This window comes from Triplophysa rosa, linkage group LG21 (genome assembly GCF_024868665.1).
Source record: "Triplophysa rosa linkage group LG21, Trosa_1v2, whole genome shotgun sequence".
NCBI lineage: Eukaryota > Metazoa > Chordata > Actinopteri > Cypriniformes > Nemacheilidae > Triplophysa > Triplophysa rosa.
In genome coordinates this window covers 8,413,476-8,437,581 of record NC_079910.1, presented here as the reverse complement: position 1 = coordinate 8,437,581, position 24,106 = coordinate 8,413,476, and the positions used below count along the sequence as shown (strand labels likewise).

Below are 24,106 nucleotides of genomic sequence, written 5' to 3'. Positions count from 1 at the left end.
CCCTCATGTCTGACTTAAAAATGACATGGTCTGCCAGCCAACAATGATTATTCTTTCCACAGAAAAATTGGGCTCTTACTATCTTAGTAAAACTCAAACGTGTTCAAGAAGGATATATCATTTTGATCAAATGATCATTGCATCGCACTCTCTACCGAGCGCTTACACAGATACACACGGAAGCGTTTGATTTTGACTTTGATAGACTTTCAAACGCTTCCGCGTGTATCTGTGTAAGGGCTCGGTAGAGAGTGCGATGCAATGATCATTTCACGCGCTTCCGGGTTTGGTTGTGCAAGCGCTCGGTAAGGAGCCATTCAAAGACATATCTGATGAGCTTGGAAACACAATGGCCAATCAGAGGTCTTTCATAATCTGTTCAACAGCGCTCAAAATGATAGCGGGAAATGCTAGTATCGTAACATTTAGTACCGACTGGTACCGAAGTTTGGTATCGGGACAACACTACTTTATACACATGTAATGTATATTATGTTGCATTTCTGTCAATAGATCCTCCAAAAAATGGCACACTGGACCTTTAAAAAGCACAGTCAAATGTGTTGAGTTAACATAATCCAGTAATAAAAAACATCCAGCAATCAGCTCTGTGTGTTAAGGCCTTTCTCTGTACGTCAGTGAAAGTATCTCAGGTTTAGATGGTATGCGGCCAAACCTGTGTGTTTGAAAGAACTTTAGAGAGTTGTGCCATCTTGCTATAAATAATTTTTTAGAGTTGTTTTAACACGCACAGCGGATAACATGATGACGGTATACAGGCAGACATAAACACCAGAAAGACAGATGAATTTACACAGGGGTCCAAAGGCACAATAAATGTGCTTTTATTACGACATTTCACATTACAATCATTTACAAATAGCAGCTCTTATATATACAGTATGTATATAAAGTTTGCTATTTGAACTGTAGTTGTCTAAATTATTCTGTTGATGCTGAAAACAACATTTCTGGGTGGATGAATTTGGATATGAGAACTTTGTTGTGGTCCAATTCGCTGCAACAAGGGTTTTCATCTCTGATGAAGAGGAACAAAAATATGACGGCATAGCTTCAGAAAAATAGCTCCACTCCCTTTTTCAAGAGCCCCTGGAGTGAATTCCCAAACATCTTCAGAGTCCAGGAATAAAAGCCAGACCCACCAAGCATCCATTTACACATGACATTATTGATTTGGGTTATTTACGCAAAGTAACTTGCAGAACCTTTCCAAATCCCCCAAAAACATTTCTATTCAAAGGATCTTACTTAAGCATGAAGTTTAGGCCACCAAGGTGATTAATACGGAGAAAGTGACGATCTGAAAACATCTTTTAATTCTTAATCTGTGGCTAAATAAACTTTGCAACAGCAGTAAAAGTGCCCAGCTGCCAAGTCCACATGATCCAAACAACTGTAATTTCTTATTAATCAAAATCTTTCATTATCATTTGATATTGATTCTTAAAGTCCCAGAATATTTTTTATGCTTGTTTTTAGTGGATGCACTAAACATTTCGCCTGTTGACATTGTTACATTTACATTACATTTAGGGATTTGGCAGATACTTTCACCCAAGGTGACTTAAAGTGCATTCGAAGCACACTTTATACGTTATACAGTGCATGTGTCACCCCCTCCCGTACTGAATGAGAGTAGATCATATCAGTGAAATTTTAAAAAGCAGTTGACATTTGAGCTGGCACAATGGACCGAGGGAATGTCACATGCTTTTACCGCTGAACTAAGACTGATTAAATGAGACTGTCAGATCGCTCTTCGAGCATGTGTGTGTGTGCACGCCTGCCAGTGTCAGACGACCGTCTGTTTGGAAATGTCACAGTATAAAGACACTGCTGTTGTATTTAATCCCTGTATGAGAATGAACTAAACCGAGCACCACTGTGTTTAACTTATTTGCTTGAAAGCCTGTTGATTGTATTTACCGGAGTTTCACGTGCAGTTTTGCAGAAGGACATTCACATAACCCTGCCAATCACTTTTGACCAGCTGCTTATTTCACTCCTTCCAATAATCCATCTGCCATTCCTCATATATTACGGACAAACTTGACTGAATCCTCCCGTTTGAATCGAGCCAAACCAGACTAACCCTTTATTATTTGAGCGTGCATAAATCACATTTCTTCCTCCCAAGTGAAAACTTTTCTGTATGCCAGAATTTGTATACAGTACACACAAGTACAGAATTTTTCCACAATTTATCAGACGTCATGACACATTACGGCGCACGACTGGTGTGTGTAGAGTGTGAGATTTTGTTCAGAGAAATACTTTTACATTCCTCTTTAACAGGGACTCTTCCTTACCAGGAGTCTAAACATTGTCTTATAAGGCGGTAAAGTCTTACTGAGTGTTTTTTAGTTGTAGTCAAAAAAGGTAAGAGCGGGTCTCGCTATTTATGAACAATGAAGACATTTTTTTTCTTAAATAAATTGCATGTTTCATGACTATGGTATGCTGTAATGTTGATAAACTTTTAAATTCGATAAATTTAAAATGATTTGTTGCAGTCTTGGCAGCTTGAAGGTCAATACATCAGGATGACAGTTTGCATATGTTTTACCAAGACACATGATGCAGAAGTTTAAATCAACTTTACTCAAGAAACAATGAAGAAGCAAAAGTACATACATTGAAGCGAGAACCGACAAGGGAAAGAATAAAAGGGTGTATATAGAGGGTATGCATTGACGTCACTTTCCTGGGACACGCTCCCTTGAGTGGTAAAACTAAGTCAAAATGGCTGCATTCAATAGGAGGAACAAAAACCGGGACTAAAACACGCAATTATTTGCTGAAGCTACAAGCAGCTGGACTCGACGGTGATCCTTACCTTATGACTTACAAAGGAATCAGGTGTTCTTAGACACTCAAATGTTGCGTGGAATTGCGTTTCCTGATATTGTAACCATTCATTTTGCCCAGTGTTTTACCACTCAAGCAGGCGCGCCCGTGTGCTCACGTGGGAAAGTGACTACACGTGCATACCCTCTATACACAGAGGATAAACAAGGTGATATAATGACAAACAGGTGACAATAATCAGTGACTAATGAAACTAATGAGGGAACCAATGAAGTAGAGCAGAAGGAAACTAAAGCACAAGAACACAAAGAGAACGAAACAGAACGTATCGACACAGGTTGGATTTGCTCTCAGTTCACTTTGTTCAAAAGAATAAAATGTGCAATAAAGAAAAGAAAAGAAGAGAAGAGGAAAGGAGAGAAAGTAAAAGGAAATGGACAAGGAAGGAAGGAAGGAAGGAAGGAAAGAAAGAAACTAAGAAACAAAAGGAAATGAAAAAGAAAAGAAAATTAAATGAAACCGAAAATGAAAAAGAAAAGGAAAAAAGGAAAAGTTGGACTCTGGTCTTTTTGGCAATAAACTCAGTCATGATTTAGGCCAAACCAAAATTGGTCTCAGCTGAGCAGTGAAGCTACAAAGTGATCTTTGAGAGAAATGGCATCAAACACAAAGGGCCCAGCAGACCTGGACAAAAGCCAGACAACGGATAAAAAGACATAATTTAGCATTAATATTTTTAAATTATGATGCAAATTTCCCAGAAAAGGCCCTGTTCATCAACCATGTTTGTGATGAACGTAATCTGCAAAACAATGATTTGCAGATTACACCATTTTTTTGTTTCCTAGAAGCCTCACCCAAACAGCATCTCAGTCCTGGCATGATAACACAGAGCACCCTAAGGGAAGGACATGTTTTCTTGTATTGCTCAGAGCAACGGCACTCTGAAAGCCCTCAAGCTTTTATGACCCTCAACAGGGTAACGGCTGGGAGATAGAAACACTGATTGCCAGCACTTGTCCAGCTTCTTGCTATATAAGCGCTCAAAATTCCTCTGCAACGTTTCAAGTGAAATGTCACCATTCACGTGGGTCAGTAGATGGCTGTTTTGCATGAGGTTTAGTGGCTGCCGAAAATATCAGTCAAGCATTTCATCAGCTGTTTCACACCAATGCACGTTCCATTAACTGAACCAAAATGGCTAAAATAAATGGAACTAGTTTTGAATTATTCGACTCACACAGCTAAACACACCCAACTGTATCAAAATTCAGTTTATTTAATGGGAACCCACATCCAAATGTCCAAATGAACTAATAAAGGTTTCATGGCAAGAGGGTCAAAATCCAAAACAAGACCCATACACCGCAGCTGTACTGTACCAATATAAAGAATCCTTTATCTTCTGTCTGATCTCAGGAGTCATTGCACTGAGAAAACATTAGAGCAGGAAGAATGCTAAAGAATGTGTAAAGATGAAAAAGCAGAGACAGATCTTTAAAATGAATAGATAAGTAGGGAAAACAATTGGTTTCTGGGAAGTCACTGTTGAATAAAAGCTCTGATTTCACAGGCCAGTTACATAAGCGGGACGAAGCCCCACTCGCACTGGAGCTCAGCCCAGAAACGTAACGTTATACATACACATATTCACATAGATGACAGGATTTAGTTAAAGGTCCTTTGAGGGCTATAGTCAGCATTTAATCGCAACATTTAATTTGAATGCAATGTTGAAAGCTGGTTTGTCCTCGGCATGACCGAAACTTTTCAGGTTTTAAGGGTGGTCTGCGGTCTGCCTTACAAAGATGATTTCTGGTAAAACAAAACCTGTAAAAATATTTGAACTGGTCATATATCAACTGAGATCTCGTCCCACTGACCAAAGTCAGAAGCGAGCATTAGAAACTTGCTCACTACCATGCACTTTAAGCTATGATTTATGGCAAATACATTTTCGTTTATAAGGACTGAAAGTCCACTCGTAAAAATTTGAAAAAGCATTTGATGTAGGGCAAATGAAAGTTATGAGGTTTGCTCCACAAATTAGGCAGAAACATGAAGCCCTGTTTTCATCTCCCTCTATCTTCCTGTTTTCTACAAAGGGAAGGTTTATTTCGTTATCATTCATAACAGTTTGAACCCCCAGCCCCTGATAAGTTACCACGACAGCCTGAAGAAAAAACTCATTTACAAACAGGCCGGCGAGTCAGTCATCTGATTCTAAAGTTCAAAAATACGCCCACAGCAGAGCGAAAGATGAATTTCCCTTTAATAGCACAATGAGCATCCCATCTGTGGTACTATCAAAACAAACAGCTGTGAATTAGACACATTCAGCAACAGTACAATAGGCTTGATACCTTCGGGCACAGGTCACATGAGAGCTGGATACAAATGATTACAAACATAAAACCAGTGGAAAACATTATGGATCCAAACAAAATGACAAATTAGCATTGACCCAGTAAACTTCGGTGCGTGAGACTGGACTCAAGTTGTTTTTTGTTTTGTTACATTTAAAAGAATAGCTTAAAAATAAAAATCTGTCATTGTTATTGCCGTATTTTTCTCTAGTCATACAATAGTTCATAGTGATAAAAGGCTTTCTAGCTCCGTAAAATCCATCTGAAATTATCATAAAAGAAGTCCATATAACTTAAGGGCAATACCATTAAATCATTTTTCCACTGAAGTTTGTGGCACACATCCAGAATTCGAATAGGAAAGTTGCGTTCAGTTACTACAAATGCGAGACCCATTGTTATTTTCATTCACACCCCATATTTGAAACAGCAAACTCACCATATGTGTGCTTCAATGGAAGTGAGGATAATTCAATGGAAGTGGGATAGTTCACCTCCCAAATTAAAATTATTTCATCATTTTCTCACGTCATTCAAAACCTCTATGATTTTCTTCTGCAGAACATAACATATATTCTGAAGAACATTGGTACCAAACAACATTCCCCCATTGACTTCAATTCTTTTGTGCACAGAAGAAAGTCAGTCAAACAAGTTTTGAATTAGGATTTTTTTGGGGGTGAACTATTCCTTTAAAGACATTTAAAATTTCGTCGTTTTTTTACAAAGTTATGGCTTTTAGAAGACTTGGCACACCATGTGATTCATATGAATGACATTTATGGTGTTGCTTGGTCACTAAAAAATCTTAGTACTAAAAGCTGAGTACCAAATATTCACAGTTTACGCTTGCGCTCCATGGAAAAAATACCAGCATGCATGTTTGGAATGACATGAGGGTGAGTAAATAATGTCAGAATTTTTACTAGTGTATGAACTGTCCATTTAAGAGATAAGCATGGATGAATCAGTAACGTTCTACCACTTCCATAAAATAAACGTGTTCCTCTCATTTCTATTCTGGGCACTGTCCTAATGTGCTCCAGGACTACGCAGAGCCTGTCTGTCACAAGCACACAAGGTCAGTAAAGCACAGAGATGCACGTGACCGCCTCCTCCTCACTGGTCTGGACATAATGTATTGTTTACATAAACACAGAAAAACTGACATAAGAGAAAGTTCTCACAGGGAACCGACATGTTCCTGAGAGATTTTAAAGCACACGGTCAGGAATTTCTTATCATTATGACGAAAAGGGCAAAATGACACCCAGTACCGCTCAACATAAATCAAGCTGAACAGCAAACATCACGTTGCATGAAAACAAATAATTCAAAACAGAAATGACACAAGTGTGATGTCATCCCAGTTTGGGAATTACAAGTTCTCATGCTTGGTCGGTGAGCTCTCCACGGTCACAGAATTTGAGCTTCAAATGAAAGAAAATGAATCGGATGCAATGCCATGCTGCTCGTAAATCCACGTGGACATTTAAGAGTACAATGCACAGCAAAACACACAGGTCACCACATGGCCTGAATCCAAAAAAAGATGGCCTGACATATCACAGAACATCAAAGAAAAACACACTGAGCTCAGAGTGAGAAAATACACCCGGAGGTACAAAGGTACAAGGCAGAGATGGCGAACAGTGGAGATCAATAGTTTCAGATGAACAAGAGAACAGTAAGAAAACAATACAAAGATACATCAATAGTTGAATAAGCAGAGATGATTAGATCTGCATATCTTGAAATAGTGTGAAAATGAACCTGATAACATACAAGAACAACAACTACAAAGAGTTAAGAAAAGTTCAGTCAAAGAAAATTACATCATTATTTCACCTTACCCCCATGTTGTTTTAAACCTGTGTGACTTTCTCTGTGTAGGACAACAAAAATAATATAAAGAATGTAGTTCTTTTCCAGGCACTTTAAATAATTTGGAAATGCTTAAAAAAGTCAAAAACGTGAAGCAAAAACAGCATAAAAGCAGCTGACACAACAACCCATAATAGAGAAAAATCATAGATGAGATCTCCTTAATATCTCAATTATTCCTTGTAGACATCAATAAGATTAAATGAAGAGCAAATTGTAACTTGCATAACTCTTGAGTCTCAGATATTTCTGCTGTGAAAAAGATCACAAAAAGATCTCGGATTTGCCAAGTCTGCAATCCAAAGTCAATATTATTACAGATTTCAATATGAACTTCTACACGTTTTATCTAGATTATCCTACCTAAACAATCTACATGCATTTTACAGCACCGTACTCTTGTATTTTAACAACTGTCTCATTTGTTTTTATTTTTGAAGAAACATTGATACTTATAAGAACTCACTGTAATTCTTCTGAAGGCGATAACATTTTTGTAAGAAACTAGGGCTGCACGATAAACCGCGATTAACATTAAATATCGCATAAACAGGCCTGTCTAGATCGATTATGATATCCCAAAGTCTGCGATTATGTTATATTCACAGTTTGTCCGTAAGGCACGGCTCTGTGATCGGTAGGAAATGCTGCTCGATCTGAAAGCATTGTGAGTTTGAGTTGCTTATAATGTGGATTTGTAAAAAGCAACACCCATCAAACATCATCAATATAAATATACTTTATTGTCATGAAAATACCTTGGAGGCTTAAAGAACAGTGATACAAAGATGCCCAGAAGCATTTCCAAGAACTACCCCTGTGTTCCATTCCAAAGGGCTCATCCCTATGCCCTAAGCCCCTCGAAAGGTTTACCCTCCGGAGTGAGAGCTTCGAAGGGTTGAAGGGTGTAGGGGACCAAACAACTGTTTCTTTAAGTGCCCTTCTGTGTCATCATCCCCTGCCCATAAGGAGGCGCCCTTACCACGCAAAGAATCTGCGCAAAGAATCATGGGAGCTCATAGTGTCTGAAGGGCCCTTTAAAGGGGCCAGTTATGAGCATTTTGGTTTGGAATGACCCTTCAATATGGTGGCCATGATTGTTTTTCACTCCGAAGTGCCCTTCGGAGGGCGATATATCCCATTTGGAACGCACCACCAGTGTGTTATGGTACTTCTTCGGCGGGGCATATTTGGAGTTTGTGCACGAGAGCGCCCTCTGGCTTTCAGATGCAGCAGTATTTAACCTTACTTTATTGATAAGGTGCACACAGAAACCACGCAGACAACCGACAAATCGTGTGTGGTTTATTTTCGATTTAACGTGCAGTCCTATAAGAAACTTAACAAAATTTACACAATCTTCTATTTAAGGACCATATCAGGTTTGACATGGAAAACCTAATGAGCTATTGCTGTTGAGAATAACAAAGTTTAAATTAACTGCTTGGGTGAACTACAGAACAGTACCATCGGTGAAATTTTATGACTGCACATAATGTTCTCTTGCCAATGTGTTTAGCTCTCCCTTTCCAAAAAATGAAGAACACTGTAGAAATAAACTAGGGGACGGTAAGTGAAAACCTCCACATCTCTTGTGCCACCATATTTACTGCTTGTTACCATTAACAGAATCCTACTATATCACAGCACAGCACAACATCTTGTATTTGCTTTGAAGGAAAAAGCTCCATTCATTAGCAAACCACACAGAGTCTGCAATTAGAGGCCTTAAAGTGATCTTTGCTTGAAAAGTTATTATTAGCCGTGCTATTATTACCTTTATCAGAGCACTTGCGTTGAGTGCAATATTCCGCTTATCATTAATCCTAATTTATGTCACCTTCTGAGCTGATCAGTCAGGCGTGGTGGTCACATTGCTCTGGGCGAAGTAAATTCTGATCGCACAGCAAGCAAAACAGCTCTTTGTGTTACCATTTTTAAATGCATGTTTGTTAGCTCTGCCTTCAGTATTATAGCTAAAAGAGCTGTACTGGTTGACATTTATCTAAGTGCTTGAAAGGAGTTTTGAACCAGTCAAAAGATTTGCGAAAAGTAAAATACAATAACAATCTAGAAAATCAATGTTTGTTTTCCCACACTGTTTCTTAATTCTTCATTTATAAGCAAAAACATATATATATATATATATATATCTTTATATGGTAACAAATATACTACTAGACTGATATTTCTTTGAATCTTTTATCCACTCCCTAACTACATCCCTATAGACCAGAACAACACCTGTGAGATCACATGTCATCACGAGCATTACTCTGGGTTCACACCAAAAGCGAATTAAGCGATTTGCGCAAGTAAATTACATACAAAGTCAATGCAAAGACGCGTATAGAAACAAAGTCGTGGCAGGCGATGCGAAACGGTTGGCGCGATTGACTCGAACACGCGTCAATCTCGTCTTCCGTGAAGGTTGAAAATATTTGTCATATCGCGCCACTCACGCGAAAATAACGAACTTTTCCCGCGAGTAACACTGGGTTCACACCAAACGCGAATTAAGCGTTTTGCGCCAGTAAATTACATACAAAGTCAATGCAAAGACGCGCATAGACGCAAACTCGCGAACGCGCGTCAATCCAGTCTTCCGCAAAGGTTGAAAATATCTGTCAGATAACAAACTTTTCCCGCAAGTAATAAAGAGCGTGGAACGCAATTGTTCGCGCTTGGTGTGAACCTAGCATAATAAAGTGTTTAAGACGATTGTTCGCGTTTGGTGTCAACGCAGTATAATAAAGAGCGTGGAACGCGATTGTTCATGTTTGGTGTGAACCCAGAATAAGATGTAGTCACGTTTGCGCTTCTTTCCCGAGGGAGATAACGTATTTTCGAAATGCGCTCTGTAGAGCAGTTTGTCCGTTTAGGGCTACTGTAGAAACAACCAGTAGCGGCTCCTGGCTATACATTTAGGTGGGGCAGATTCTGGATCATATCGTAGGATATATAAAGTTAACTGCTCGAATGTTGATTGGCAGGCTCTACAATCACGTTGATTGTATATACTCTCACTAATGTGATGGCGATTTATTTATACAAGTATTTGGAAGCTGCTTCATGTTAGCAAATTTAAGATTACTGCATTGTGCAATAGAAAGCATATCTTAAACATGATAGGCTATGTGTAGTTAAACTGTGTATTAATGGCAATCAGTCTGCCAAAAACAGGGTTAATTCACTTTTACTATAATAGAACGATGGTTAATTATCTTAAGGGAGAAACTTGATTTATTATTACCTTCAAGAAGATTTGCATCACTCGCCGTGTTGATCTGATTAATTTGCTGAACTCCTGCACTTGTGCAGATTGACATACCCTTTACTAACGTGGATTGATATAGCTTTGTCTGGAACTACATTCACGTAACGTAAAAAGCAGAGGGGCAAACTCCATTCTGCCCATATAACTGTCTATCAGACCAGGCTGCACTGCCATTTCTCGCCACAGATTTACATTGGAAACCCATGGAGCGCTGTTGAGCTTGCGAAAGGCTGAGGGTTTCTCTGCCATGCTTAAAGTTCATTACATTGCTAAGCGCTAAATTTCTGCATATATTTGTCTCATTTTACGACTTAAAATGACAAAGAAACCTCGAAAATATTTGTTGAATAATTCAGAACACATTTTTGAGTTAACAATCTTGCTTGATTCAGTTTATATACAGTTCTATATTTCAGTAGACAAATATTTTGGAGGGGCACTGCCCCACCTACCCATACAGACAAGCCGTGGCTGGAAACAACATGGCCAATTCCAAGGGGACCCGCAGTGTATGTAAATAGAATTAGCACATTCTAAGTTAATAAAAACATAACACTTCATTATGTAAGGTCTTTATACATCTCTGAAGATATATGTATATTATTCTGCATTTCTCTCAACAGATCCTACAAAAAATTACACATTGGACCTTTAATCCATTTCAGGATCAATAAAGTCTCACTTTCATATTCACTAACAGTGTATTCGGCAGTTCATTGGCTAATTTAGCTACCATACACAACTGTGGAACCAGGTCTCGAGCTAAAAATAACACAGAAAAGGTGTTATACTTATGTACTGTATCTAATTTGCTGGTGTCTTTGTAAGACTAGTTTAACCCCATGGGACAATGCTGGATAAAACACTACAGAACAGGTGCTGTCATCGCCTGCGGTCAGAAACTGCAAGTGAAAGCAATGTGTGTCACCCTTCCAACAACATTATAAAAACCTGCATCATGGGACAGTAAACAGACTGTCCTTTAATGTGTTCAGTGAAGAAAAAAATTTGTGGGACTTGCCAAAACAATGGCTACATAGCTATATGGTTATTGGTTAACAATATTTCAAGTATTTTATGTCAACTACTAAGTCTACAGAGCAAAATCAATAAACGCCCTCCCTTCCTTAGCCTTAGTTTAAAAAGAACAGCGCTTTGACAGCTTTTCACCCATACAGGGGGAATCACACCAGTTTAATACTACAGATTATCTTGTGGACCCTGTCGTGACTACAAGAGAGAGAGAGAGCAACAGAAAAGTCATTTTTCAGCCCTGCGTGTCACTCGGGTGCTATTTCATACTGTCGTTCCCCGGTCATTCCTGTCACCACATTCCACCCAGCACCATCCCATCAGTGTGTATCTTCACAAAGAGAGCTATTGTGCCCCTGCTGATCGCCCACTGACCTGCCCTGCACTGCTGGCCATTTCAGAGGAACACTCAAGCAGCACAGTGAGATGAAGAGCAGGGGGTGAGAGAGAAGGGATGGTGGGGGAGTGAAAGAGAGTTAAAGGGATACTTCACCCAAAAATGAGTTGTTCCAAATCTGTATAAATTTCTTTGCTCTGATGAACACAGAGAAAGATATTTGGAAGAATGCTTATAACCAGACAGATTTTGCCCCCCATTGACTACCATAGTAGGAAAAAATACAATGGTAGTCAAAAGTACCCAGGAACTGTTTGCTGTCCTACATTCTTCAAAATGTATTGTGTTCAACAGAACAAAAAAAGTCATTTTTCCTACTATGGAACTCAATGGGGGGTAAAATCTGTCTGGTTATAAGCATTCTTCCTAATATCTTTATCAGAACAAAGAAATTTATACAGATTTGGAACAACTCGAACGTGAGTAAATGATGACAGAATTTTCATTTTTGGGTGAAGTATCTCTTTAAAGAGAAAGAGCCAGCAGTAGATTAGGTTCCTGAGGTACAGCCGCATTTATCAGATTAAGCAGTTTGGCCACATGTTGGTGAAAAAATGCTGTTCTCTGTGGCACACAAACAAATACGGATGTATCTGTACACTGTCTGGTTTGGGCTCACACTGACAGCACACATGCATTTATAATATTACAGTAAGGCTGAACACTACGTTGTGGTGTGAGACAGCAGAAATATCAACTGATAGAGATTCTGCTAAATCACATGACCAAACGTTATTAAATGGCTATAAAACATACAAGTTATCATTTATAACATAACCATGAAATAATACTGTGGTCATACAGCCCACCCATTTGAGCGCTCTGTGTCTGTAGGATACTGTTTAGTTTTTGTTTTCCAACTGTTGAGTCACTCTTCATCAGCGAACCAGTTCATGACCTCAGACTTTCTTCAGAGTTTCTCGACCTGAGACCATCTCTTGATACGGTCTAGAATAAAAGGCTCATGAAGCAAACATGGACAGCATACCTGAGAGCATTTCTAAACAGCGCTAATCAGCCACCAACACAACCAATGGACTTTTGTCCTGCATTGATTGTCCACAGGACTGGAACCTATCCCGAATGTCTATGACGAGAACATGCTCCAGGGTATAGCCCGAGTCAATCAGTAGCCATTATCCCAATCCATTACTATCGTGTCGAGTGCCAAGTACAGAGCCGAAAGCCCGGCCGCCTAAGAAGCAAACACACAACAGCGCACTGAACCAGCATTAACCTGGACAATGTCAGGACTAGACCACATTGAGCATGAGGCTGACAGGCAGGGGAGATATTGCATTGGAGACAATGTGTTTCAGCTTCTGCATAGAATTTAAAGCGGCCGTATCTCAGACAGTTTCTGCATATATCATGTTAATCTTGAGTACATACAGAATAGTATCACACCCTTCAAATATCTGTAGAGTCTTTAGTTTGATCACATTTATAAAAGACAGATGTACGATTATTTCCGAAAACATACGACGCGTGTGGGAGGGACATCAGTTTCACTTACCGCATGCCGTTCATGTCTGTCATCTTTTATCGCTGGGACCGCCGTTCCATCTATCAGATTCAAACGATCTCCAAATCAAGCGTCATATCCACCGTTTATATAACATTCATCACCCAAATGCAGTGAACAAACAAATACAGCTGAACATCGCGAACGTAGTGCTCTCACTCTCGCATGCTCCTTCTCCCGCTGTCCATGGTTGAAGCATGGGCATGCCATGTGCTTTTCCAGGAGAATTGTCCAATAAGTGACTAAGAAAAGTTGTTACGAAACAGATTTTCATGTTCGAAAAAAACTTTCCGAAACCTGTACGAACACTGGGGGAGTGTATCGAGCACAGAAATACTATGCCATACGTCCAACTCATTTTTTGACAAGTTGACCATGTCAAGCATGAGATGACAACACGTTTAACATCGTAAATAACTCAGAATGCATGAAACGTTGCACGGCCGCTTTAAAAGCACTGTATACAATTTGCATGTTACCTTAACAGTATTGGGAAATTGCAAACATCAGCCTTGAGATCTTTTTTCCAAAGGTTTTCACCATACTGATAGGTCAGATGTTAATATTTGGTGGTTTAAATACCCAAATGAAGTTTTGTGTTTTAAACCATAGTTTACCATAGTCAGGTAAATAAATTGTCACATCCATAACGGAATTGTCACATCCATAACAGTCCACATTCCTCATAAATAATCACAAAATAATGTAAATATAGTAACTATTTATTTTTTCTAAAAAGCCATCTCTTCTCCATTTCTTGGTTATTATAGCTTCTGGTTTGCACATTTTAATTTACAACAATCTTACAAGTATATTGTCTCTCAAAAACGTGCGTCCTTTTTTCCAAAACAAATTCATTTTTTCCCTTTTTTAAAATAGAAAACTCAAGCATTCACTAATATTTTTTTATGTCCGGACTCTATCATCAGAGGTTTAGTAAAATATAAACAGATGATTTAATATATTGGTTAAAATACATTTTCTGAGAATTTATATTTCAAGTTTTGACTGGAAATGCCATGATAACGCTGGAATTGCCCTATAGCAAAACAAAGATGAGGACAAAAAGGAGATGAGGATTTTATCCAAAGGGACCTACAAAAGTGAGTTAAAGTTCGTTCACACCAAGAATGAAAACTATACAACTACTGTTTTTAAAAAACTGTATTAGCGCCCACATCGATGGACAATAATAACGTTCTCTTTCATCATCTCGTGTTCAAGATCCACCTATGGGAAGGGCATCTGTACCTGACCTCGGCAGAAGCATCCAATTGCACCAAGTCTGGCTAGACAGACAGAAGCGCGCCGCCAATGCAAGGTAAGGCCCCACCCCCTTACCTGAGAGCATATAAGGTCTGCCTGCGCTGCTATTCTCCAGTTGACATTCGCTGCTGGCCCCCCCCGAAGCCGGTCTTGCCTGGCAAAATGGACCGTTTTTCTGTCTCCGTTCATCAGGCCGCTTATAAGTCCTTAACGTTTCGTAAGCGGAAAGCAGGGACGAGGCGGAAATTTTGGAAGACTTGGGGCAGCAGCTGGACAAAGGATCCCCCTCGCCAACCTTGTGGAAGGAGGTCCTTATGGTCAACGACCTCGTCCTCCGCAATGCTCGGCAGGCTGTCCAAACTTGCGGGCACTCCATGGCGTTTTCTGTGGTGGGGGAGCATGTTCTTTGACTGAACCTGTCGGGACTCCCTGACAGCGAGAAGAGGCGCATCGCGGGCGCTCCAGTCAAGCCTGGCCAGGCACTTTTCGGTTCCACCTTGGCTTTGATGCAGCAACGGTGTGACGACAAAAAGAAAGAGGACGAGGCTTTCAAGTATGTGCCTCCCCAGGAAAGTAGCTCCGCGTCAGTTGCCCACTGCGCGCTTGCCTAACCCCCCTCACGGGGTGAAACCAGCATCATAGGAAGGAGAGACCTTACAACAAACCCCCTCCACGGCAGAGTAACCCACCCTCTGCTAAACCCTGGGGAAGAACGTCTCCCGCCAACCCCCCAACCCAACCCCTACCGACACGAAACGCAAGCGTTGGGGGCACAGAGTCCTCGTTCGCGAGCCACAAGCTCATCGGACTCTCTTTCTGTCCCAGAGCCCCTGTCCAAAAGATGGAGGTTTCCTCATGGAGGGGTCGGCCACCCCCCTTCAGAGGTTGCCCAGCCCGTGCGTTCAGTGGACGCTGTGTTTTCTCCTGCCACGTTCAAGGGGTCGGTCGTGAGGATATGTGCACAAGCAGTGTCACCCCACAGCACACACATTGTTCCCCTCACCCAACTAATAAAGGCTTCGGCCCCGGTGTTCCTAAACACAATAAAATAACAAATGTAATAAATCTGTTTCAGGGAGAGTACATCTTTCTGCAGAGAGAAAACCTCTTTTTAAATCCACATATGTCGCTCCTAGTTTTGTCACTACATTTCAGCTCTGTAACAGTGCCGCGCACTTGCACGGCGGCTCTTCGCCACTGGAGGGACGCAGACTTTTACGCACAGGGAACTCGTTTGGGAACGGTAGTGATGCGGAAAGTCGTAATGACAGATGTGTCCTTAACAGGCTGGGGTGCGACCCAGGTGGGCAGAATAGTGAACGGTTTGTGGCCGATCAGACTACATTCAGCACACATAAATTATTTAGAGCTCCCGACCATATGAAAGCTCTGAATTATTTTCTGCCTCGCCTGCAAGGACATCATGTGCTCGTACGCTGCGACAATATCACAGCGGTGGCATATATCAATCGCCAGGGCGGTTTACGCTTACAGAAACTTCACACTCTAGCTCACAAGCTTTTGGTGTGGAGCGGGTGGTTTTTCCTGTTGTTACGCCCGACTCATGTTCCAGGCATCCTGAACGCCTCCACCCTCAGATAGTGGGCATGATATGGAGGAGATTCGGACAGGCAACCGTAGATCTATTCACCTTGCGCGAAAATTCCCATTGTCCTATGTTCTTCTTGCTAAAGGACTTGGACACGCCCCTCGGGGTGGACGCACTGGCCCACCAATGGCCCAAGGTGTATGTTTTTCCTCCTCTGTGCCTGATAATTCCCACGCTGGCCAGAGTGAGAGAGAAGGGCCTGTCTCTCCTTCTAATAGCTCCCAGGTGGCCCAAAGCACCATGGCTGGCAGAGATAATCCCTCTGTTATATGCCCAGCCGTGGCGCCTAGCCCTCCGCACAGACCTATTGTTTCAGGCGAACGGGGAGATTTATCACCCACACCCGGACAGGGTGGCTCTCTGGGCCTGGCCCGTGAGAGGACAAACTTAAACGTGCTTGGGCTTCACCCGCGTATGGTTGCTACTATACAAAATGCCAGGGCTATTTCTACGCGGTCCTTATATTGTTGTAAGTGGCAAGTGTTTGAGGGGTGGTGTGATGGGCACAGTCTCAAATCATATCAGTGCTCAGTTCCTGATATTTTGTGTTTCTTACAGGACCTTATGGATAAAGGCAGGTCTTTTTCCACAATTAAGGTCTACCTGGCGGCTATTTCTGCCTGTCATGTGGGCTTTGAGGGCTCAACAGTTGGGCAGCATCCTTTAATGTGCAGATTTATGAAGGGTGCTCGTCGCTCCTTGCCAGTCATCAGGAGAACCGTCCCTGAATAGGACCTCTCCATGGTGCTGGAAGCCTTGTCTCAGTATCTTTTTGAGCCCCTGGGAGGTATTTCCTTGAAGCTGTTGTCCTTCAAGACGGCTTTGCATTTGGCCTTGGCATCAGCCAAATGTGTCAGTGAGCTACATGCACTCTCAGTACATCCTTCGTGCACTAAATTCTCTCTGAGTGGAGATAAGATTTTTCTTAAGCCTAACCCGGCTTTTATGCCTAAGTGCTTCCCTGCGTTCACTTCGGAGGTGTTGGAGCTGTCCGCTTTTCACCATCCGCCTTTTTCCTCTGCGGAAGATCAGAGGCTGAATGCTCTGTGTCCTGTTCATGCGTTACAGACATATATGACCAGGACCAGTGTTTTCAGGAAGAGCGACCAGCTCTTTATTTAATGGGTGCCCCCTCACAAGGGGAGTCCCATATCTAAGCAGCGCCTCTCACATTGGCTTGTGAGCGCCATAGCCTTGGCATATGAATCAAGGGGAGTGCAGCCCCCAGGAATCATCAGAGCTCATTCCACGAGGGGCTTAGCTGCCTCTTGGGCTTTGTTCAGGGGAGTATAACTGCAGGACATCTGCTCTGCTGCCAGCTGGGCTTCTCCCCATACATTTGTGCGTCACTACCGATTGGATGTCACCAAAACCTGGTAGCACATTCTGTTTTAGGAGTGGGGTCTTCATAGCCCCTCTGTGTTATATTCCTTTACCTTCTGTTTACACATTGTAATGGTAACAAAGGTTGAACGGGCCGGCGGGCCATGTACATTCATGTCACCAAGCATGCATTTACATTCCTGCCTGGGTGTTATTTATGTGCCTCATACATGTTGCCTGTCCTGCATGTGCACAGCAGCTATGTGTGTGCATCAGGGTTGCCAGGTGCATGATTATGGGACATGTCAAGCACCGCCCTTGGGGGTGACTGTCCTTTTTCTGGCTTTCAGAACCTCACTGTGAGTGTATTGCGCAATCGGGGAGCTGCCCATTTCTCTCCCATAGGTGGATCTCGAACACAAGTTGATGAAAGAGAACAATAGGTTACTTTCGTAACCCCGGTTCTCTGAAACATCGAGTGGAGAGATCCACCAGCTTTGTCCCGCTTGCTGCACGAGAAGCGAATATACTTACTGGAGAATAGCAGCGCAGGCAGACCTTATATGCTCTCAGGTAAGGGGGTGGGGCCTTACCTGGCATTGGCTGCGCGCTTCTGTCTGTCTAGCCAGACTTGGTGCAATTGGATGCTTCTGCAGAGGTCAGGTACGGATGCCCTTCCCATAGGTGGATCTCTCCACTCGATGTTTCAGAGAACCGGGGTTACGAAAGTAACCTATTGTTTTTTACCATTTATTCTAAGCATGCAGTTTTTAATGTGCAAGCACTTAAAATTTAGATAGATTTTAAAGGGCTGTTTATGTTTTAGAATTCATCAGCTAGGAAAACAATCAATCTGAAAGTGATCCCAAAAATATTGTTTCCCTGTATCATTATTGTTGTAGTCCACTATTCCTTGTTTTTAGCTATTTAACCCATTTTAAAACTTCATATTATAGTTTTCTTTATAGTTGTTGCTCTTGGTGTGAGCGACTTTACGAATGCAAGTTACAAAATTTAAATATGTGAGAGATTAGATGTTGTGCCTTTATTTGTAGCCACATACAACTGATACGATAAATGTGTAGGAACATTTTCATGTACATTAACATAGTTACAACAATGTCTGGAATGAACACGCACATACCTGTTTCCAGAGAAAGTCGTCGTTGAGGTTCAGTTTCCATGCCATAATAATATGAATGGTGGAGAGCACGACCCCTGTAATCACTGCTGCTCTCATTCTCACCGGCAGCAGCGTGTAGATGATGTAGATGAAGAACATCGTCCACCAGATCCCTTCAGAGGCGCTCCGGGGAGCCACCATCCACACGCCAAACACCTGCACCACCATTAACACCACCATCACCAGATAACTCACAATCCACATGTAGTCCTGATGGAAGCCATTTCTGTTACACACCACCGTCAACGCTAAGAAGAGGCCCATGGCTACAGAGAGCACAGAGGTGTATGGCACATCAGGTGTACCTTGGACGCAATGGAAAACCAGCATGACTCCACAAACCACAACCAGCATTCCCATCAGCATTGTGAGAGAGCTCTGGTTGAGCCTGAAGAAGTATCGCTGATACAATCGTTCAAGTTTGGCCGACTTGAACTTCTTGGACTTAAAAACACGAGCCAACCGCAACAAGCAGGCCAAAAAACACCTCTCTGGACCCTTCCTCTCTTCCCCACAATCATCTTGGACCCCCCCATCTTTTGTTTGCCCCATCTCAGCATCTTCAAAAGCTAGGTCGACGGCTCTCAGGCCTACATCACCCTTCCTGCCATAGTGGTCTTCCTGCCAGACGCAGCGTGTGCTGAAGTTGCTGCTGCTGGCGCCCCCCGCTGCACGGGAGTAGTGTTGTGATGGGGAGTCCATGGCCTCAGGATCCCGAAGGCAGCTCATGTAGCGCGGGTTGCAGAGGGACGAGTCCCTCTTACGCCTTGACTTCCTGCCATTACGCTCACCCCATGCTGTCTTGTGGTTGTCCACTCTTGTAGCTTTAAAGCCGTTGACCCAAGACATTCTGAAAGAAAATGAAAAGTGCAAAAGTAGTACATTATATATTATACATGCATATACATACACCAAACAACTTTTTTAAATTATCAGTCAAAAGTTTGATCTTTTTTAAAAATAATTAATAGTAAATAAATAATAATACATTCATAAACGACATTGTAATCCATTAATAAATAATTAATAAATCAGTTTAAATAAATTAATAACATACTAAATTAGTCATATTAATTATATTTATATTATAAATTAATACATATTATAATAAATGTAAATAAATAATATGTAATGTAATAATTATTGAATCAATTGAAATAAATTAATAATATCCTAAATTAGTAATACATAATATAATACATTTATAAACAATAATATAATAAATGAATAATTAATAAATCAACTGAAATAAATAAATTAATAATATAGTCAATTAGTAATATAAAAAATAACAGTAAAATTATCAAAACTATAAAATGACAAACAGAGGTATAGGGGCTGCCATCCTAAGAAACAACATTCAGTCAGGTGTGTCTAAACTGTTCACTACTAGTATTTACAGAGTGATGGTTGTCGAGCGGTTCAGTGAGGTCAGCTTACCTGTGTGGCTTCCTCTTTGTGTGGCACTGCTCTGATTTACAAGGCACTGCATTTACTCTAGTGTATTACCGGTGTTTTTTTGAACACATAAAGGGTTTGTCTCTGAGTTCCGGGACAGCCACACAAAAGCACAGGGTTAATAGAAACTCCTCGTGCACTGCCGAGATCTCTGCATCTCTCAGCCAGCGGAGTCTGTTGGTTCAACAAAAACAGAGCTTGTTTGAGCATGAAATAAACACATGACTCGACGAAATCAGACACCATGTCACAAATAACTTTAACTAATTGCTATTGCTGAACTTGTCTGCTGTTGACATTAAGAAGTATAATTAATTTACGCACTTGGCAGATGCTTCTACCCGAAGTGACTTCGGTCAGCGCAATCCAGATATACATTTGATCAACATACGTGTTTCCTGGTATTCTGCTAGTTTTGTGACTTTCGTCTAATTCCTAGGGATGCACAATATACAGTTTATGGAATACTTCACACAAAAATGAAAATTCTTTCATCATTTATTTACTCATCCTCTTGTCCTGTATGACTTTCATTTTTCTGCACAACACAAACGAAGATATTTTCTTTCGTTGGTCAGTTACCGACATTCTTCAAAATATCTTCTTTTGCATTCTGCCGAAGATATACAAGTCAAGGGGGAACTATCCCTTTGCTTATTTAAAAAAGTAGGCTTATGTTTTTACTTTTGATTTCCGAAGGTATATACATATACATTAAAATAATAACGTTGGATCTCGTGGTAAATCCATGCGCGTATGCACCAGAGAACAGTACAAATGTTTGAAAAGACGCAGGTTAAGCCAACTGTGAAAATGACAAGACTTTGACGTTCAAAGAGCAAACCACAAAAAGAGTGCATTTTAAGAGGAGAAGATTTTCCCTGAATGTAAACACAGACCTGTTTTAAGCTTGCTGTGTGACAACAAAGGGCTTACTGCCTGTGTCCCATCACAACGCTCGCTCTGTAATTCAGATTCAATTGTCCATGCTTCCTAACCACGCTCGGATGAGTCACTACTTTTGGTCTTGTGGAGGGACATTTAACTTCAAGCAATTTTTTGAACTGCCTTTGAATGAAATAAGCTGTAAGATGTTTAACTTCGTCACTATCTCAGCACCCCTGTGATCTTTAGAAGGGCAAATGGTGCCTTTTGGGAAGAAAGAGGGGTTTGTGACAGCAATACATTCCTGTTATTTTTTCCAACCCTACAACACCAACTGCATGAACCAAAAGCAAGAACACATGCACAGGATTACTGATCAAAATCAAACACAGCAATCTAAATAAAGTTACAGGAAAGTTGAGTTGATTTTTCCTCTGTGGATCCCACACTTCCTTCTAATTTAACTTGCCAGCAAGATTCAGATATTGGTTCAGTTCTGAGGTGAGAAAATATAAGAGAAGGGATGACAACCTGAAACCTTTAACTTTACAGCAATAAAGCAATAAAATCAGACGCAATACCTCACGACAGGTGGTCATAACTCCAAAGAGCCTTAGTTTGACACTTCACACGGGACACAAAATGCATGAAATAACTCCATAAATTCACAGTGGTAAAGAAAAAAGGCGCTTTACGTACTACTTTGTGCCTCATGAAAAAACTGTTTTCATTTCATTTACATTAGAAGACCCATCTAGTGCAATGGTGTGTTTGAAGACATCTTAATGCTGTCCTAAACGGTAAACAAGTAAATACCATCACTCTAAAATGTGAAGAATGTGGCTGGTTTCTAGTGCTTTATTTTGCTTGCTGGATGTCAGCTCACCACATCAAATCGTAAAGACGTTCGTCCTGTTAACCGCAGCTACAAATCCCATTTTCATGCATTTACGTTAATCTACGGTCAATTCGCCCTCATCGGCGGCGGCGTGTTTTTAAACGACGCGTGCGACTATAACATGTTGACTGACTGAGGCTCCTATGCTGATGCTAACACACTGCGAAACAGGCACACAGAGTACGCAAAAGCACATCCGTAGGGCAACCAGCACTCACCAAAACCCCCATGAATCCGCAGCGCAATGTGCTTCAATGACAAATCCGCGGAGTGAAAGTGTATGTTGTCCTACTGGGCGATGGTTACATTCTCGCGCACGCTGGGCGAAACAGTCACGTTCGTCTACATGCTCCCTTCACGCGCTGCTACTATTCACTGAAGTCGGGATCCCCCTAGAGGTGCAGGAGCGTGCGTGCGCGTGTGTGCGTGTTGGAGCGGCACATAATACACAGCACGCAGAGAATATGAAAATGTTTCACGCATTGTCTCTAGTGGCTTTTATTAGATCTGTGCTGCGTGCACGTGGTTTTCGTCAGAACAATTACACGACAGTACATTACAAACAGACTGAACTTACTTTTGAAGTGGATCTGGACAACGTTTTTCCTCCTGTTTTGCTTTTCTGCTTGCTTGAGGATTCCGAGTTGATAAAAACAATGTGTGTGTGTGACTGGTTGGTGCCCCCACTATGCAAATAAAGCTTTATTTGTTCTGCGTACAGAACACATAACCTTTGAGTGAAGTTTGGTCTCTTTTAGTCTATTTTACCTCTGTCGTTACAGTTCTGGGTATGTACAGTATAGCCTATTGAATTCTCTGATCAAATCCCACTTTTGTTTTACAATACTATAATAGTGTATATTTAAGACAAGCTCTCAAAATAATGTATTACCGGATGAAATAGCCTAATGAATTGGACCGACTGCATGACCTTGATATCATAAAGCAAACTTAGGATAGAACTAAACTATAAAATTGAATTCAAAGCATTGTAGTAAACCGAAACACAGAGCACAGGAGATATTCTGAAGAATGTTTGTAACCGAACAATGGCTGTACCCATTGACTTGGTTTTGTGTCTGTACAATAGAAGTCAAAGTAGGCCCACCGCCGTTGTTCGGTTACCAACATTCTTCAAAAAATCTTCTTTTGTGTTCTGTAGAAGAAAGTCATACAGGTTTAAAATGACAAGAGGGTAAGTAAATGATGACAGAATTTTCATTTATGGGTGCACTATCCCTTTAAACAATGGATAAACTTGTAAATTAAAATGTATAAAATGAAAACAGTACAACAATGCAGTATTAAAATCCATTCGATGGTTTGTATGTATACACAGTTATTCCACACTGTGACACTTTAAATGTATTTAATTTCTTTAAACTTTACACACTGCTTCCTGTAATTGTAAAGTTCTTACCACCAAAATCAATAGCAGTAATATTGCATAATATTATTGGCCAACATAAAATCTGACACTGAAGATAGTGTGCCAACTTGGCACATAGTTTGTCATCTAACCAACACCTCTATATGCCCGAATCAGCATCTACAATCATTCTGTACAGTATTCAAATTTCCATAAAGAGATCACACACACGCACGCACGCACACACACACACACACACACACACACACACACACGCACGCACGCACGCACACACACACACATACACGCACGCACGCACGCACGCACGCACGCACACACACACACACGCACGCACGCACACACACACACACACACACGCACGCACACACACGCACACACACACACACACTTAAATAAACCACCATTCTATTTTTTACTACAAGAGGAAGCAATTCAAAGATATAAATTGTTAGAAAGAAGTCAGGACAGTCTGGAATTTTGGTCACCTAGATCCAATTGGGTTCATTATTTTTCCATAAGGAACATTAATATCCATTTTAAAACATGATGGTGACAGAGGTCTTCACAGTAGGCTATGACATTTTTGGAAAGCTGGACTCACTGGTGAGAGACAAACATTGACTTTAATAACCGCACAAATTGTCTTGAGGAGAGATGAAACCAGACAAATTAAATGGCATCTAGCAGTAGCCTATGTTGGGATTGCAGGGATGAAAGAGGCACAAAAACTCAAAGCTTTGAACAAGACTGTTTTGAAGCCAGCAAGGATATTGGTTTGCAATGG

General features: G+C 41.1%; 1 protein-coding gene across 2 annotated transcripts in view; it reads right to left on the bottom strand.

Moving 5' to 3' along the window:
- The window catches only part of adcy6b (adenylate cyclase 6b), a 41,426-nt gene extending 18,850 nt beyond the window's left edge, over positions 1–22,576 (bottom strand). Inside the window, exons 1-3 of one of the 2 annotated variants that reach the window (XM_057319233.1) lie at positions 22,510–22,576; positions 20,132–20,323; positions 18,653–19,541 (exon numbers count right to left, since the gene is read on the bottom strand). In XM_057319233.1, coding sequence (XP_057175216.1) covers positions 18,653–19,540 — 888 coding nt within the window. In that variant the 5' untranslated portion in view covers position 19,541; positions 20,132–20,323; positions 22,510–22,576. Of the gene's footprint in view, positions 1–18,652; positions 19,542–20,131; positions 20,324–22,150; positions 22,318–22,509 lie in introns of those variants that run through there. The other variant, XM_057319232.1, reaches the window with a different exon arrangement.
- Positions 22,577–24,106: the final 1,530 nt, after the last annotated feature.